This window comes from Vombatus ursinus, unplaced genomic scaffold (genome assembly GCF_900497805.2).
Source record: "Vombatus ursinus unplaced genomic scaffold, bare-nosed wombat genome assembly UNPS02007344.1, whole genome shotgun sequence".
NCBI lineage: Eukaryota > Metazoa > Chordata > Mammalia > Diprotodontia > Vombatidae > Vombatus > Vombatus ursinus.
In genome coordinates this window covers 5,351,307-5,365,118 of record NW_020947122.1, presented here as the reverse complement: position 1 = coordinate 5,365,118, position 13,812 = coordinate 5,351,307, and the positions used below count along the sequence as shown (strand labels likewise).

Genomic DNA, 13,812 nt, shown 5'->3' with positions numbered 1-13,812 from the left:
CTTAGTGGGAAAATCTGTATTAGTTCTCTTAGTGACTTTGCCTCAAGCCCATATTTGGGAAATCCGATTTCATTTGACCAGTCTCATTCATAAAACCTAGATGATTGATTAACTGTGAATGACTTAGCTATTCTCAGCAATACAGTGATCCAAAACAATTCAAAGGACTTTTGATAAAAAATGCTATCCACCTCCAGACAACGAACTGATAGAGTCTGAATACAGATTGAAGCATACTTTTAAAAACTTTATTTTTCTTGTTTTGTCTGTGTTTTCCTTCACAACATGACCAATATGGAAATATGTTTTGCACGACTGCACAAGTATAACCTTTATCAAATTGCCTGCTTCTCAATGAAAGGGGAGGGGAGTCAAAATTTTAGCAAATGAATGTTTAAAATTGTTTTTACATGTAACTGGGAAAAATAAAATATTAAAGAGAAAAGAAAAACCTAGATGACTAACTTTTCAGTGGCCATACAGCTTGCTAAAATTGAGCAAAATGAAGAACTATAAAGGTCACATGGCAAAACTAAAGAAATTGCTGGGAAAGATTAAAGGGATTTGGAATTCATTGGTATTGGTTTTGCAAATAGAGGAAACAAGAAGCAACAAGCAGCTGGGATTCATCTCCTCGTATGATCTCATCAGTGGCTGAGAATTCATAGCAGCTACCAACCTGGTCTCTTCAACAACATAGAAGCATTCTCACATGGGAAAGCTGGTCAGCCTTATCACTACAAAGCCTTGGCTCTATCTATGCTCCACAGGCTTAGGCTCTGCTACTGCAACTCTCTATCATTTGTTCCAGAACATCTTTTGCTGCACCAACTTCAGCTGCAATGGAATCAGCCCAGCAGCAATCAAGCAAATAGCAAGTAATAGCAAGCAACAAGGGACTGCTGGCAACTGCACTCCCCACTGACAGCATGGAGAGAATGGCCTGGAATAGTGGACCAGTAGTCTCTTCAAAGAAGAAGAAATTCACAAATGTGGAGATGTGTTTGCCCGGTATCTCCATGGTTTGTCTCCAACTATCTCTTCTGGGAGGGAGGGGCCGTTAGGAGCAACTTTTCTTTGAGGAATATTTATACAACCTACCTATTCATAAGGACAGCATTTTGTAAACCTTAAAGCAATATAAAAGTGAGTTAATAACAATAATAATGATTAGCAAAATAGGAATACTAATTGTACTGCCTACTTCACAGGGCCATTATAATGAAAATGGCACAGTGGATAGAGTGCCAGGCCTGGAATCAGCAAGACTCTTCTTCCTGAGTTCAAATTTGCTTTCAGACACTTATTAGCTGTGTGACCCTGGGCAAGTCACTTAATCCTATTTGCCTCCGTTTCCTCATCTGCAAAATGAGCTGGAGAAAGAAATGGCAGAACACTCTAGGACCTTTGCCAAGAAAACCCCAAATGGGAGTATGGCTGAACAACAAATAACTTTGTAAAGGTTAAAATGCTATACAAATGAGAGTTGTTATTATTATTAGTATGGACCTCATGTATTAGTATTGCCTCTACCCCAAACTGAATACCTTCTATATACTTAGCACTATGCTAGGCACCAGATGGGGTAGGAGATAAAGGAAGCAGGAAAAGATATCTTAAATGTTTCTGTCTTCAAGGAGTTTTTTATCAAGTTGTCTTAAAGTAATCATATGCAAAATAACTTGCAATCTAGCAAGAAGCTTCAAAAACCAGTTTTGTAGTACCTAGTAACAGTTGCTATGGTAGTAAAAGCTTTATCCTGCAAGTAAGTGAAAAGTCATCTGTGGGTAATGCTTCCACATTCTTTGAGCTTCAAACCATAAACAAGGAGAGTCAGACAGCTGAGGCTAGTCAGGAAGCTAGATTTTGAGCTAAAAAAATAGTTAAATTAAAGTTTTCAGTTGTTTGTCCTTTGTACTTGAAGAGGACCAATGATATCACGATGCTGGGGCCAAGGTACAATGTGTTCATCTGTGGCTGATCAGTTCAATATGAGCTTGGCAGGCTCTCAATAAGGACCCTTTAGCGCCTAGAAGTCAGGGGTTAGCCAGACAGAGTAGGAATCAAATTGAGAGATTTTCCTACTATAAGCTGTTTTTTTGGCCCTAAATTCCCATTGTAAGCACAATCTCTGACTCTAGGATGTAAGCCAAAGTAAGTTTGCAACTCAGCATTTAGTTCATATTAATAATCATTCATATTAGCCAGCATAGTACCTTATAGAACCTAAATGTTTGAAATTCTTTAAAATCTTACTTTATGTTGAATATTTGATTATATAAATTATTTTAGTAGGTGGTGATATGTCAACTATTTTAATGGTTTATTTTTATACCAAAAAAAGGGAGAAAAAACATATTTAAAGTATCAAAATGTGAACATTATTTCTGAAATAATGGAATGAGCAGCTACATGGCACAATGGAAAGAGTACCACACCTGGAGTCAGAAAGACTCATCTTCCTGAGTTCAAATCTGGCCTCAGATACTTACTAGCTGTGTGACCCCGAGCAAGTCACTTAATCCTGTTTACCTCGGTTCCTCATATGTAATGAGCTGGAGAAGGAAATGGCAAACCACTCTAGTATCTTTGCTAAGAAAACCCTAAATGGGTCATGAAGAGTCAGACATGTGAAAATGACTGAAAATAATAACAGCTCCTGGAATAATTCTATCTGCTTTGCCTACAGTACTCTTCCCGTCACCATCTGGTGGTAGCTACCATAATTGGAGGGGTTGAGTTTCAGTTAGAGATAACCTGGAGATAGTTTGGTATAACGAGCAATTTTGAGTCTGGGGTTCAAATCCTAGCTCTGCCATTTGCTACATGGCCTCTCCGGGCCTCAGTTTCCTCATCTTTAAAAAGGGGAGTTGGGCTAGATGCTATTTAGGCCTTTTCCAATGCTATATCTACTGCTGCTGCTGTTTTGTCCTCTGTTCTCAAACAGGACCATGACATCAGGAAGGTGATGCCATGACATTCAAGTGAACTGATTTAATTGAGGGAGGGCTGTGCAAAGTCACCAGCCTTACTTTCTCCTCCAGAGCTAGCTGGGTCCAGTGGCCAGATATGGATCAGAACAACTAAGTGGCCCAGCAGAAGCGTGCTGGGCCCATAACCCAGAGGTTAATGGATTGAAACCATCCTCTGCTAAAGTGCTAAATCTATGCTCCTGTGAACTGCCTCCAAGGAGAAGGTCCTACAGATCTACCTATTTTGGTGATAGCAAATGTCATGGTTGTTTCAGTTTCGTGTTTGACCCTCCATGACCTTATTTGGGACTTTTCTTGCCTTCCTGACAAAGATACTGGAGTGGTCTGCCATTTCCTTCTCCAGCTCATTTTATAAGATGAGAAACTGAGGCAAAGAGGGTTATGTGACTTGCCCAGGGTCACACAGCTAGTGTCTGAGGTGGGATTTGAACTCTGGTACTCCTGGCTTCAGGGACAGTGCTCTACTGTGCCACCTAGCTGCCTAAATGTTGCAGGGTCCTTGTCAAAGCAAAAGATCAACTCTCTAGTGATCCTAAATACTTCCTTTTTTAAGAAAATGTATGTGGCCTCAATCCTGGGGAAAATGAAGCCCCACCCATGGAGGAAATAAGAGCTGTGTTGAATGTGTTTTGCATTTTCTATTTGATAAAACAAAGCCTATGGTGTACTGGACAATGTGCTGAACTTGATAGAAGACATGAATTCAAATCCTGCTCTATTTACTAGCTGTGTGACATTAGGTAAGTCATGTAACATCTCTTTGCCTCAATTTCCTCTTAAATTAAATGGGAATTATAATAGCACTTATCTCACAGAGTTATTGGGAACACTAAATGAGATAATAAATGCTTTTGGCAAAGTCGAAAGCACAATATAAATGCTAACTATAATGATATGATGATGATGATGATTTGTTGTATTGTTAGCTTCAGTGCTTGAATTGGAGCCAAAGGCCTTCTACGTCTTGGGTAAGACCCTAGATGAATGCTAAATTCTGTATTCTGAAAGGGAACTCTGAATAGAAGTACAGATCAAATGGGCCTTTTTGTAGGAAGACCCCAATATTGAGCACTGTCTGTGTAAACCCAGAATTATGCTTATGGGTCACAAGTTAGGTTGGCCCGTTGGTTTCAGCTGCCTCAGTACCCTCTGAAATCTACCCACATTCCATTTTGGACAAACTGTATTTTGCTCAGTTAGCCTGGGCTCACACAATATAAATAAGCACATCTTAGGCTTTCCTTATCAGTCTATTCTCTTATCCTCTAAAAGTTCGGAAATTCTTACATCTCTCAGCCCCCACCAACCTCACTGAAGCTCACACTAAATTAATGATTTTTTTAAAATGATCCATTCAACTCACATGTGACCAGGTGATGCACTTATATTTTTCTTTCCCTTATAAAATTAACCAGCTTAAAACTCACATCAACCTATCATATCAACATCCCAAGTAATTTGTACGGAAGATGTTTTTAGTTTTAGTACCTGGCATATAGAATCTATCTGCACAGTGACTGGAATTAAGGTCAGGCTGATGCAGTTATCCTGACATGAGATGATAAAGGCCTAAATAAGATTATGAGATACAGCAGAACATGTCTTTGAGGGGAGGACTTTTTTCTTTAATTTTGTATTCATCACAGGGACTCATAGAAAGTATTCGATGAATAAATGTTATTGGCAGTATGTTGAGGGATGAATATAAGAAATGCTTTTATTAGCCTTTTTCTTAAAAATCTCTAAATCCAGTGCTACCAGACTCTCCTTGTTTGTGGTTCAAATAAAAACTTTTCTGATACAGGGGAAAAGGAATCCTTGAATATTATGTATTCTGGGTGCCTGAGCTGGATTAAAAAGTACACAATTTTTTGGATTCAAATTTGTCTCTGGAACAAACCTCCAGCTAAGAGCATAGATCTGGGTCCACCTAATGAAACAACGTCATCTAGCAGTGAGATGTATAGAATTTCCATCTATGCTACTATGACATTCCTGATGAAGCCAATGCAATTTAAATAGTGCATTTAAAAGACATGAAATATTACTGCTAACAGTTGCAGAGCTGGGGCCAATGTGCTTTGGTAGAGAGTTTCCTCATTGGAGTTCCCTCATCCTAGGAAATCACAAATCTGGCCCCATCCCATTATTGCTAAATTATACTTATCAGTGTTTGTGGTGACATTTTAATAAAATTGTCTCTATAAATTTTATAATTGGAGACTTTGCTCTACACGGAGTTTTGTACATACTACTAAATGTCTCCCTACTCCCTTGTATTACTGTAATAACTTTCCAGGTAGTTTCTCCCTCCAACAATCCATTCTGAAAACGGTTGCCTGACTAAGAGTCCTTAAAAACGTTTTTATTATGCCACTCCACTGCTCAAAAATCTTCAATGTGCCCTCACTGCCCATAGGATAAAATCCAAACTGTTGTCTCACCTTGCAGAAGGAAATTTAAATCCTACTAATATCTACTGTGAAACTTCTATTCCAACAGATGTGCCTTATAACTATCCACTATTTATCTAAAGAATGTTAAAACCTGCCTATTTTTCACTCATACTGCTCCCTCTACCAGAAATGCTCTCTCCAACCTTCTTCACTTATGCAAATGCTGCCATTCATTCATTTAGGCCCAGATCACACCCTATCTCTTTTAAAGAGCTTCTACCAAACTAATCCAGTCACATCAATTCAATCTAATGCAACAAATGAATTATATTTGAGAGAATATAATTCTCTCCTTGAAACAAAAGCCCAACTTATTTTTAACATGAATACTCTTCCAGTGACTCTATGTGACTGTTGATTCATGGTATACCACACAGACGATGAATAAAAATTTGTGGTCACCCAAAGGGCATTGGAGAGGGGCATGGTGGTTGTGAGCTGTAGCATGTTGCCAGTGAGGAACTGTGCAAAAGAAGTGGTATAATGAGTATCATCTTGGCTTCTAGTGCTGGCCTTACAAAGAGTTCTGTCCTGCAAGAGTTCATATTCTATTTGGTGGGGGGGGGTGCAAAAAGCACCCAGACAAATTAATACAAAGCATATACAAAGTAATGTAACTTGGAAGGGGAGTGTTGTTAGCTTGGAGGATCAGGAGGGGGGCCCATAACCTGTGCTTTGAAAGAAGCTATGGATTTGACGTGGCAGAGATGAGGAAAGTGTATCAAAGGCATGGGGGATGAATTTGTACGAAGGTATAGAGGTAGGAGACAGAATTTTGTGTACCAAGGAACAGCTGTCAGTCCAACTGGACTAGAGTACAGAATATGTGAAGAGGTGTGACATGAAATAAGACTGGTAGTACTTAAATGATGTGAAATACTGCTATGAGTCTAAGTTGCAAAATAGCTACCAATATGCCATAGTTTAGTCTTTCCATACCACCTGTCAGGACTACTTCTTGAAAATCCTCCTAACTGGTTTCCCTGCCTTTTAACCATCATTCACACAGCTGTCAAAAGAATCTTCATAAGCAACAAATCTTCCCACATCATTCTCCAGAGGATCCCTATTGCCTCCAAGATGAGATATCAAGTCCTTAGCCTAGTGTTTAAGGCCCTCTACAATCGGGCTCCAACCTACCTTTCCATTATTATTTTTCAAAACAGCTGTAGCTCTCACTTGTTCATCCTGTGCATTTCTTAACCAAGTCCTTTCTTGGGGGCCTTACTCAATTTCTCTAGACATCAAAAGGGTACCAGGGGTACATGTGAGTGATGTTCTCACTGTTACTGGTCTTTTTTTTTTTTAAAATCATGCATTTCTTCAGTGACAAGTTACACTTGTTTCTCTTGTAAAATTCCTTGTTTATCATGAATTGCAGCCATCACACCCACCATGTATCTCTTCACTGCCATTGGGATGATCCTCAACTTAAATACCTTAGAAATTTTAGTAGTGTTCCATGCCTCACAGCCATATAACATCACTGGAGGAATACTAATGTTCAAAAGTGAATTTTTGTTTGAAAATTGGGGTGATTAAAAGGACTTCCCAGTATTCTAAAGACATGCACTCATGGAGAAGCATTTATTGAATTACTCATATGTGTAGATGGAAATTGTTATAAAGGCTTAAAAAAATCTAAAGTAGGTTTCGATCCGGGTTTCCTGACTCCAAGAGCATGCTACTGGGGAAGTGGGGGAGAGAAAAGGGGAGGCAGGAGCAAGAGGTTTAGAGATAATTAAGTTTTAAGTCTGGATGACTGAGAGGATGGTGTACAAAGATGAGTATTGATTTATGCTGCTTTGCCTCAAAGGGCAGCTCTAACAATATGAATGGAAGTTGCAAAGAGGCTGACTCTGGTTCCATGTACGGAAAGAGTTCCTTGAAATCAGAGCTGCCCAAAGTGGAATGTACTGTCTCCAGAAGTGGTAGATTTGCCATCTGGGGAGATTCTTCATGCCAAGGCTGAATAACCACCTGCTGATATATGCATTTTCAGGTACAACTTGGATTAGATTACCTTGAAACCCCCTGCTGCTCTGAGTTTTTGTGATTTCTCTACTGCGACAATTCAGCAAACATTTATTGTAGCACCTATCTGCAAAGCACTGTGCTAGGTTCTAGACATTCAACAGGTCCCTGCCTTCAAAAGAATTTACATACCAGGGACCCTGCCTATACATCTTTCTGACCCCTACCAGCACCTACTATTTACATATGCTAGTAAATCAAGAAATCTTTGTCCATCAAAATACATATAGCATAGACACTATAAATGGACCATGATTTTAGCCCAGAATTGAAGTGGAAGAGTAGGAGAATGAGCTGGATTGTTTTGGGGAAACTGCAAAGCTTCTTCCCGGGGGTGTGAAAAATTATTAACAACCAATATCTTAGGGAGATTCAGAGGCTCTCCCCTTTTTCTAAATTCCCATTTTAAAAAGTTGTTGTCTTGAAGGATATTACTGATAACGAGATTGCACTGACTCTCCTAGATTTTGATCAGCCCCCACCCAACCTTGGAAGATATTTAATCTAGATTGGGGAAGCCCATTATGTTCTACTTAAGCTTGGGGGGAGACAGATCCTTTTGTCTAGATAGCCCAAGGCTGCAGGTGGTCTGAGTAGAAATAATTTTCTCTGTTAAAGAGTGATGTGATGATGGGTGACATCAGCCGCTCACTGGAAAGGTATATAAACTGTGAGCCCTGCTGGCATGGTTGTCTTTGGTCTAAGAGACAGTCAATTGACCAATGACCATCCTTTTATTAATAACCTGCTGGCCTTATTAATAAAATTATTAAATTACCTAGAAACTATGTCTCTTGAACCTTTTTAAATGTCACAATGGGAAGAAAGGATCATATTTTATAGTACTAATGTTCTTCTGGTAATGACATATGGCTGTGACACTACAATCTTCAAAGAACTAAAATTAAGAATTAATCAAAGGGCAATGGAGAGGCACACAGCAGGAGGCATGGTGCTGGGGGAAGAGCACTAGATTTGGAGTCAGAAGACATGGGTATGTCACTATACTCTCTGGACCTCAGTTTCCCCATCTAAAAAGTGAGGGGGTTGGACTTACTGACATCTAAGATTCTCTTCCACTTTTAAAATTATGATCATTACAAACACATAATTATGGAGGAGTAGCCTCCAAATTTGCATAGGGAATTCCAGGTGAGGAAACTCCATCTACCAAAGCAGTCGTTTCCTAATTTACAGACTTAAGAGGGTTAGTTGTCTAACTCATCCATGGTTATATAGCTAGAATATGCCAGAGGTAGGACTTGAGCTGTCTTTTTGACTTTAATGATAAGGACAGCAAAAGTTTATATAGCACTTACATGTGCCAGGCACTTTGCTAAGTGCTTTACAATTATCATCTCATTTGATCTTCACAACAACCCTGAGAAGTAAGTACTGTTATCATCTCCATTTTGCAGATAAAGAAACTGAGGCAAATAAAAGTCAAATGATTTTCCCAGGATCACACAAGTAGTCAAGTGTCTGAATCCAGATTCGAACTCTGGTCTTCATGACTACAGGCCCAATTTAGTAACTCTTATAGATCCTACACTTCACTATTGTTCCCCCACCCCTCCCAACACTGCTATAATGTCTCTGGCCTGCCATCTCTGGGGCTGGAGTAGGAAGTGATCCCCAGGATACCTGCCAATTCCCCGGATGTCAGGGATATCTACTTTCATGTCTCCTCAGGATTTTTCTAACTGAAGCCTCGAATACCAACCTGCCCTTTTAAAGGTCCAATAAGGAGATAGGCTCAAATCCATAACAAGCTGGCTCACTCAAATAATCCCTTAATTATTCCCTTAATAAAATGCGTCTGGGTCAACAAGCTATTCAAATTAAGCTATCCCTGCTAATCAGTGCTCCAAAGCTGTCAAATCCCTATCCTTATTTTGTTAAATATTTCCCAGTTACAAAGACCCATGCAGCCCGTGTTGGACACCTCCGCACTACACTGCCTCTTACCTGATTTTTAAAAACTACTTTTTATTATATCACTGCTCCGAGCTGTAAGGCATTTACAAGAGCGACAAATGGGATTAAAAAACACTTAAACACACCACGTCCGCCCCTGTACGTTTTCCTCCCAGTACTTGGGTGGATCTGCTCTTCAGTCATCGTCACAACCCATTCCAAACCCTCTCCTCCTGCCTGACTCGGGTCTGTGTCCCTGGATTTTAAATTCTCAATAGGAGGCGGTCCTAACGCAGATGTGGAGGCACGTCGTTGCCTGGATACCAGCGGGGTACCAACGGGTCAACCAGTGACAAATGTCAGGACAGGGCCACGAAGGCCCACCTCCTTTTCCGTCTGCCCTGGGACACCTTTGACGGCTCTCTCCTCAGGTTCTGTGAAGCTCTTTTGTTTGCCAACAATGTGTCCTTCCACCTCCACTGAGAGAAAACGCGCGGCCTAGGCAGGTGGATCGGAGTCACTCTCCGGGCAGGCGACCAGGGACTCACAGTCGACCCCTGGCGGCCACACGAGGGCGGCGCCGGGCACAAGCCACGGCTTCCATCCGTCTGGCACTCTGCAGTGCAGGGGCGAGGAGAACTGGGGCGAGATGGAGAGGGGAGGCCTTTGGAGAGAAGATTGGGAGGGAGAAAGAACCAAGGAAATATTGGATAAATGAACGTTCACGAGCCGAACTGCGGTTGACCGGAAAAGGCGGGCTCAGGCTTTCGTCTCCCGGATGCGCCAGCGACTTCCGCTTCTATTCCCGCCCCGTCGGCGGCCTTTCTCCTCGACGATTGGCTGGTGGCTTTGGTTATATGACGCCTTCCGTTAAGCGCCACTCCGCCCTCTTGTTTTTCTTTTCCGGTAAAAGAGAGTCGAGTTGTTCTCAAACTCTATGCTCTTCGGGGTCGGCGCGGAGAGCTGTGGGAAGAAGGAAGAGTAATGGTGCTGGTGTAATATCGCAGGGCTGTGGGACTGACTCGCCTGAAGTAAGTGACGCCGGAGTCCTCTCTCTGCGGCTCGCGGAGAGGAAGAGGCTATTTGGGGGGATGTGGAGGTGGGAGATGGGGAAAGGCTGAAGGGGAACTGAAAGGAGAAGCCAAGGCGCACGGGTTCCAGGGATGCGGGGTCGGGTGTAAAGGTAGGGCCCGGGCTCGGGCTGCTGGTTGTTGCCGCTTCTCCTTTGCTGTCAGAAGGCTCATTCTTTTGGCCCTGGGGCTCCGGCCACCTCTGGAGCATTCCCTCCTTTGATCTCCGGTGGGGGACGTGCCGCCCTCACCCCGCGTTAGAGTGTAACCTTCTTGAGGGAAGGCTTTGGATGCCTGGAGTGCTAGGATCTGGTAATGTCAATAGCAGGCAAACTCAGCTTCTGACAGAGGTGGAGGAACAAGTGACTTCAGCGCCCTCAAATTTGGTGGAAAATAGATTTCCACTCCCCCACCCCCCAATAGTATTGAACCCCATATTTTAGTAGCAACAGCAAGACAGCGACAAGAAGTATATTATGGTAACTTTTAGTCCAGAAAATTGAATTGAGGGATATGAATATTAAGGATGAGAATTTTGCCTGTTTACCTGAACTGTCAGGTTTAGCCCAGAGCAAACATTTTTGGCCAACTTGAAGCTGGAGACGAATGAACTTGTATACCTTTGTTTCTTTCAGTTTTCCCTTGCTCGTTTGAGGCTCGTAAGATAGTTTTGTGAGTGGATTTTGCCTTTAACCACTCACAGTTTCTTGGTAAGAGTACTGACTTTGGAATTAGAGGATATGAGCTCAGGTCCTGGCTGTACCACTGTGTTATTAAGAAATTCACTTAAGCTCTTCAGGCTTCTCTTTCCTTATCTCTTCCTGAGGAGAGTAGCCTAAATGACCTCTCAAGTCCTTTCCATCCCTAAATCTGATGAAGATAATAAGCACAATCCTATTTGCCAAGGTTTGGTGAGAATCAGGCAGTGGTCCTAAAAATGATCATTTTCTCACCTTTCTAGGACTTTCAGTTTGCTGTGGTAGGTCATTGTTTTGGGGGAGTGTGTTCTCAATGTATGTGCTGTTGTGATGTTTGTATGGTCTTTAGATAAAGGTACAAATAGAAAAAGAAAGTTATTGAAAAAGGGGATAGTGATGATAAATTCAGTTAAATGAATTTTGGAAGCACCGTTGCGTAGAATTTTAGCTCTACTTTTGAAACTAATAATCATCTTAAGTATGCATATATGACTGAATATAAATGTATATCTTTGAAGCGTTGAAGATGACAACAGCGGCAAGGCCTACGTTTGAACCTGCAAGAGGTGGAAGAGGAAAGGGTGAAGGTGATTTGAGTCAGCTTTCCAAGCAATATTCAAGTAGAGATCTACCTTCTCACACAAAAATTAAATACAGGTAATAATGATCTAAGTTTTTCTTGTCTTAGAGAGTTTTTTTCTTATAAGTCAGAAAAAAATTTTGTATGGTTATGTAATGAATTCTTCTGGTTAATAGGGTATTGCTATACATGCTTATTACAGTTATCCAAGAATTAGCAGTAAAATAGAAACATTAAAACTGTATTTAACATAAATTTCATTCTTTAATGTATAATGAAGATTTTTTTTCTGTGTTGTGTTCACATGTACACAATTACTATTGTCAAAGCACAAACATAATAGAAATTTCTATTTAGTAGAGCATCAGTTTACTTTGGAGGATTTACTATATGATCATAAAACTCTTCTGTATCGTGAGATTGTATTTTTTATGGCCCCAACATCTAATTTAGATTTCAGTTTTTCTTTCCTGCTAAATATGGCCTGACTTTACACTGTACCTACTATGATTCAAGTGTATTTAATTAGCTTCCTTACATTTGGTCCATTCTATTGATAGCAGCAAGAACCTTTTTTTTATTTTAAACATTGTTTTCATCATTTTACTTCTTATCAGAAATCAGACTCCAGGTATCCTGAATACCTCACACATGCATTTAGACCTTGAAGTATTGTAATGGGTTTTTAAGCACACTTATGAGTCTCTTTTACCAATAACGTGAGTCTTTGCTAATACCCTGGCTCGTAATTTGAGTTTCAGGCATTCAAATATATTCACTCCTCATCTCATATTACTCGCTTTACCCTTTTCTACAAGCCAAAATAAAAAATAATCATTACTAGCTAAACTCCATAAAAAAGATGAGATTAATGAGATAATAAGAGTCATTTAGCTATAATGAGCATAAAATTCTTAATGTATGCCGAGGAAAGATAGACTTAAGCTTTTAAACTTGAAATCAGAGGTTAAAGAATAAAGACGATACCTACAAATGAGTTGGTGTTCTTAAAGCAAGATGTGTTGAGCATAAAGATAATCATGGAAACGGATGTGACCATGTTGAGACTTACTGGAATCCTGAAATTAAAGTTGAATGAGAATAATACATTGAGAGCAATTAATACCTACTCAGTGCCAGTTTTAATGTATACTTTTGGAACTTTGAAATGGTCGTAACAGATTTGGAAAGTATCCCAACACATCCTCTACACTATTAATGAAACATAGGACCTATCACTGTAAAGTAGCTATAGAAAGAGATTTATACTACCTCTTCAAGAAGGACAGAGATTGATAGACATTCTTAAAGCAAATAATAATCAAGTCTAAAATCTACAGAAATATTTTTAGAACAAGCAGACATTACTTCACTGGGCAATATTGTCAATACCGTTAGTTTTGTTCAGTATAACAGAAAGCAGATAACTTTTAGAACGATTGTTTGAAATGGCTAAGATCCAAGAAGAGAATCAGAAGAATGTCATAGGAGACAGGCACATGGATTCTGGCTTAACCAACAATATATTGACAAAGAAATGTTAAATGTTAAACAGATGTGGTTTCATTGAGCAAGTAGAGGGATTTATGATAGCAGTCCAAGTCAGTGCCACCAGAAATCTTCCATGACACTGGCAAACATCTTTGGTGAACGTTATGTCTCCCTTTTTTTTTAATGCTTTGCCGATGAATTCTGATGAATTAAATGAGCATGATTTAATTTTATATGATCTTATTTGTAGGAAACATACTATGTGAGGCAAACCTTTAAGGCTACATTGTATTCTACAGAGTCAAACACCCTTTTTGTAATACATACAGATTTTAGGGTCTCAACATCTCTTGGTGTGTGTGGCTGTAATCTCCTGTAGAAAAGAATCTACAAATATTACCCTTCAGTAGTGCTTAAACCATTTCATATTTCATCAAAAATAAACTCAATGAATAGACCATTCTCAAAAAGATTTTATAGACATGAGAAATTAAGCATCGTAGTCAGGAGTTGCTAATGTCTTTTTGACAAGCCTTTTCACTGGGGAAATAATATTGCCTATGATCTCTCCCA

The 13,812-nt window shown here is 40.0% G+C and overlaps 1 protein-coding gene across 1 annotated transcript in view; it reads left to right on the top strand.

Moving 5' to 3' along the window:
- The first annotated feature begins 10,316 nt into the window (after window positions 1-10,316).
- Window positions 10,317-13,812, top strand: part of CWC15 (CWC15 spliceosome associated protein homolog) — a 36,305-nt gene continuing 32,809 nt past the window's right edge. The window contains exons 1-2 of the mRNA XM_027849373.1: window positions 10,317-10,431; window positions 11,687-11,825. Of these exons, the coding sequence (XP_027705174.1) occupies window positions 11,695-11,825 (131 nt within the window). The 5' untranslated portion in view covers window positions 10,317-10,431; window positions 11,687-11,694. The remainder of the gene's footprint in view (window positions 10,432-11,686; window positions 11,826-13,812) is intronic.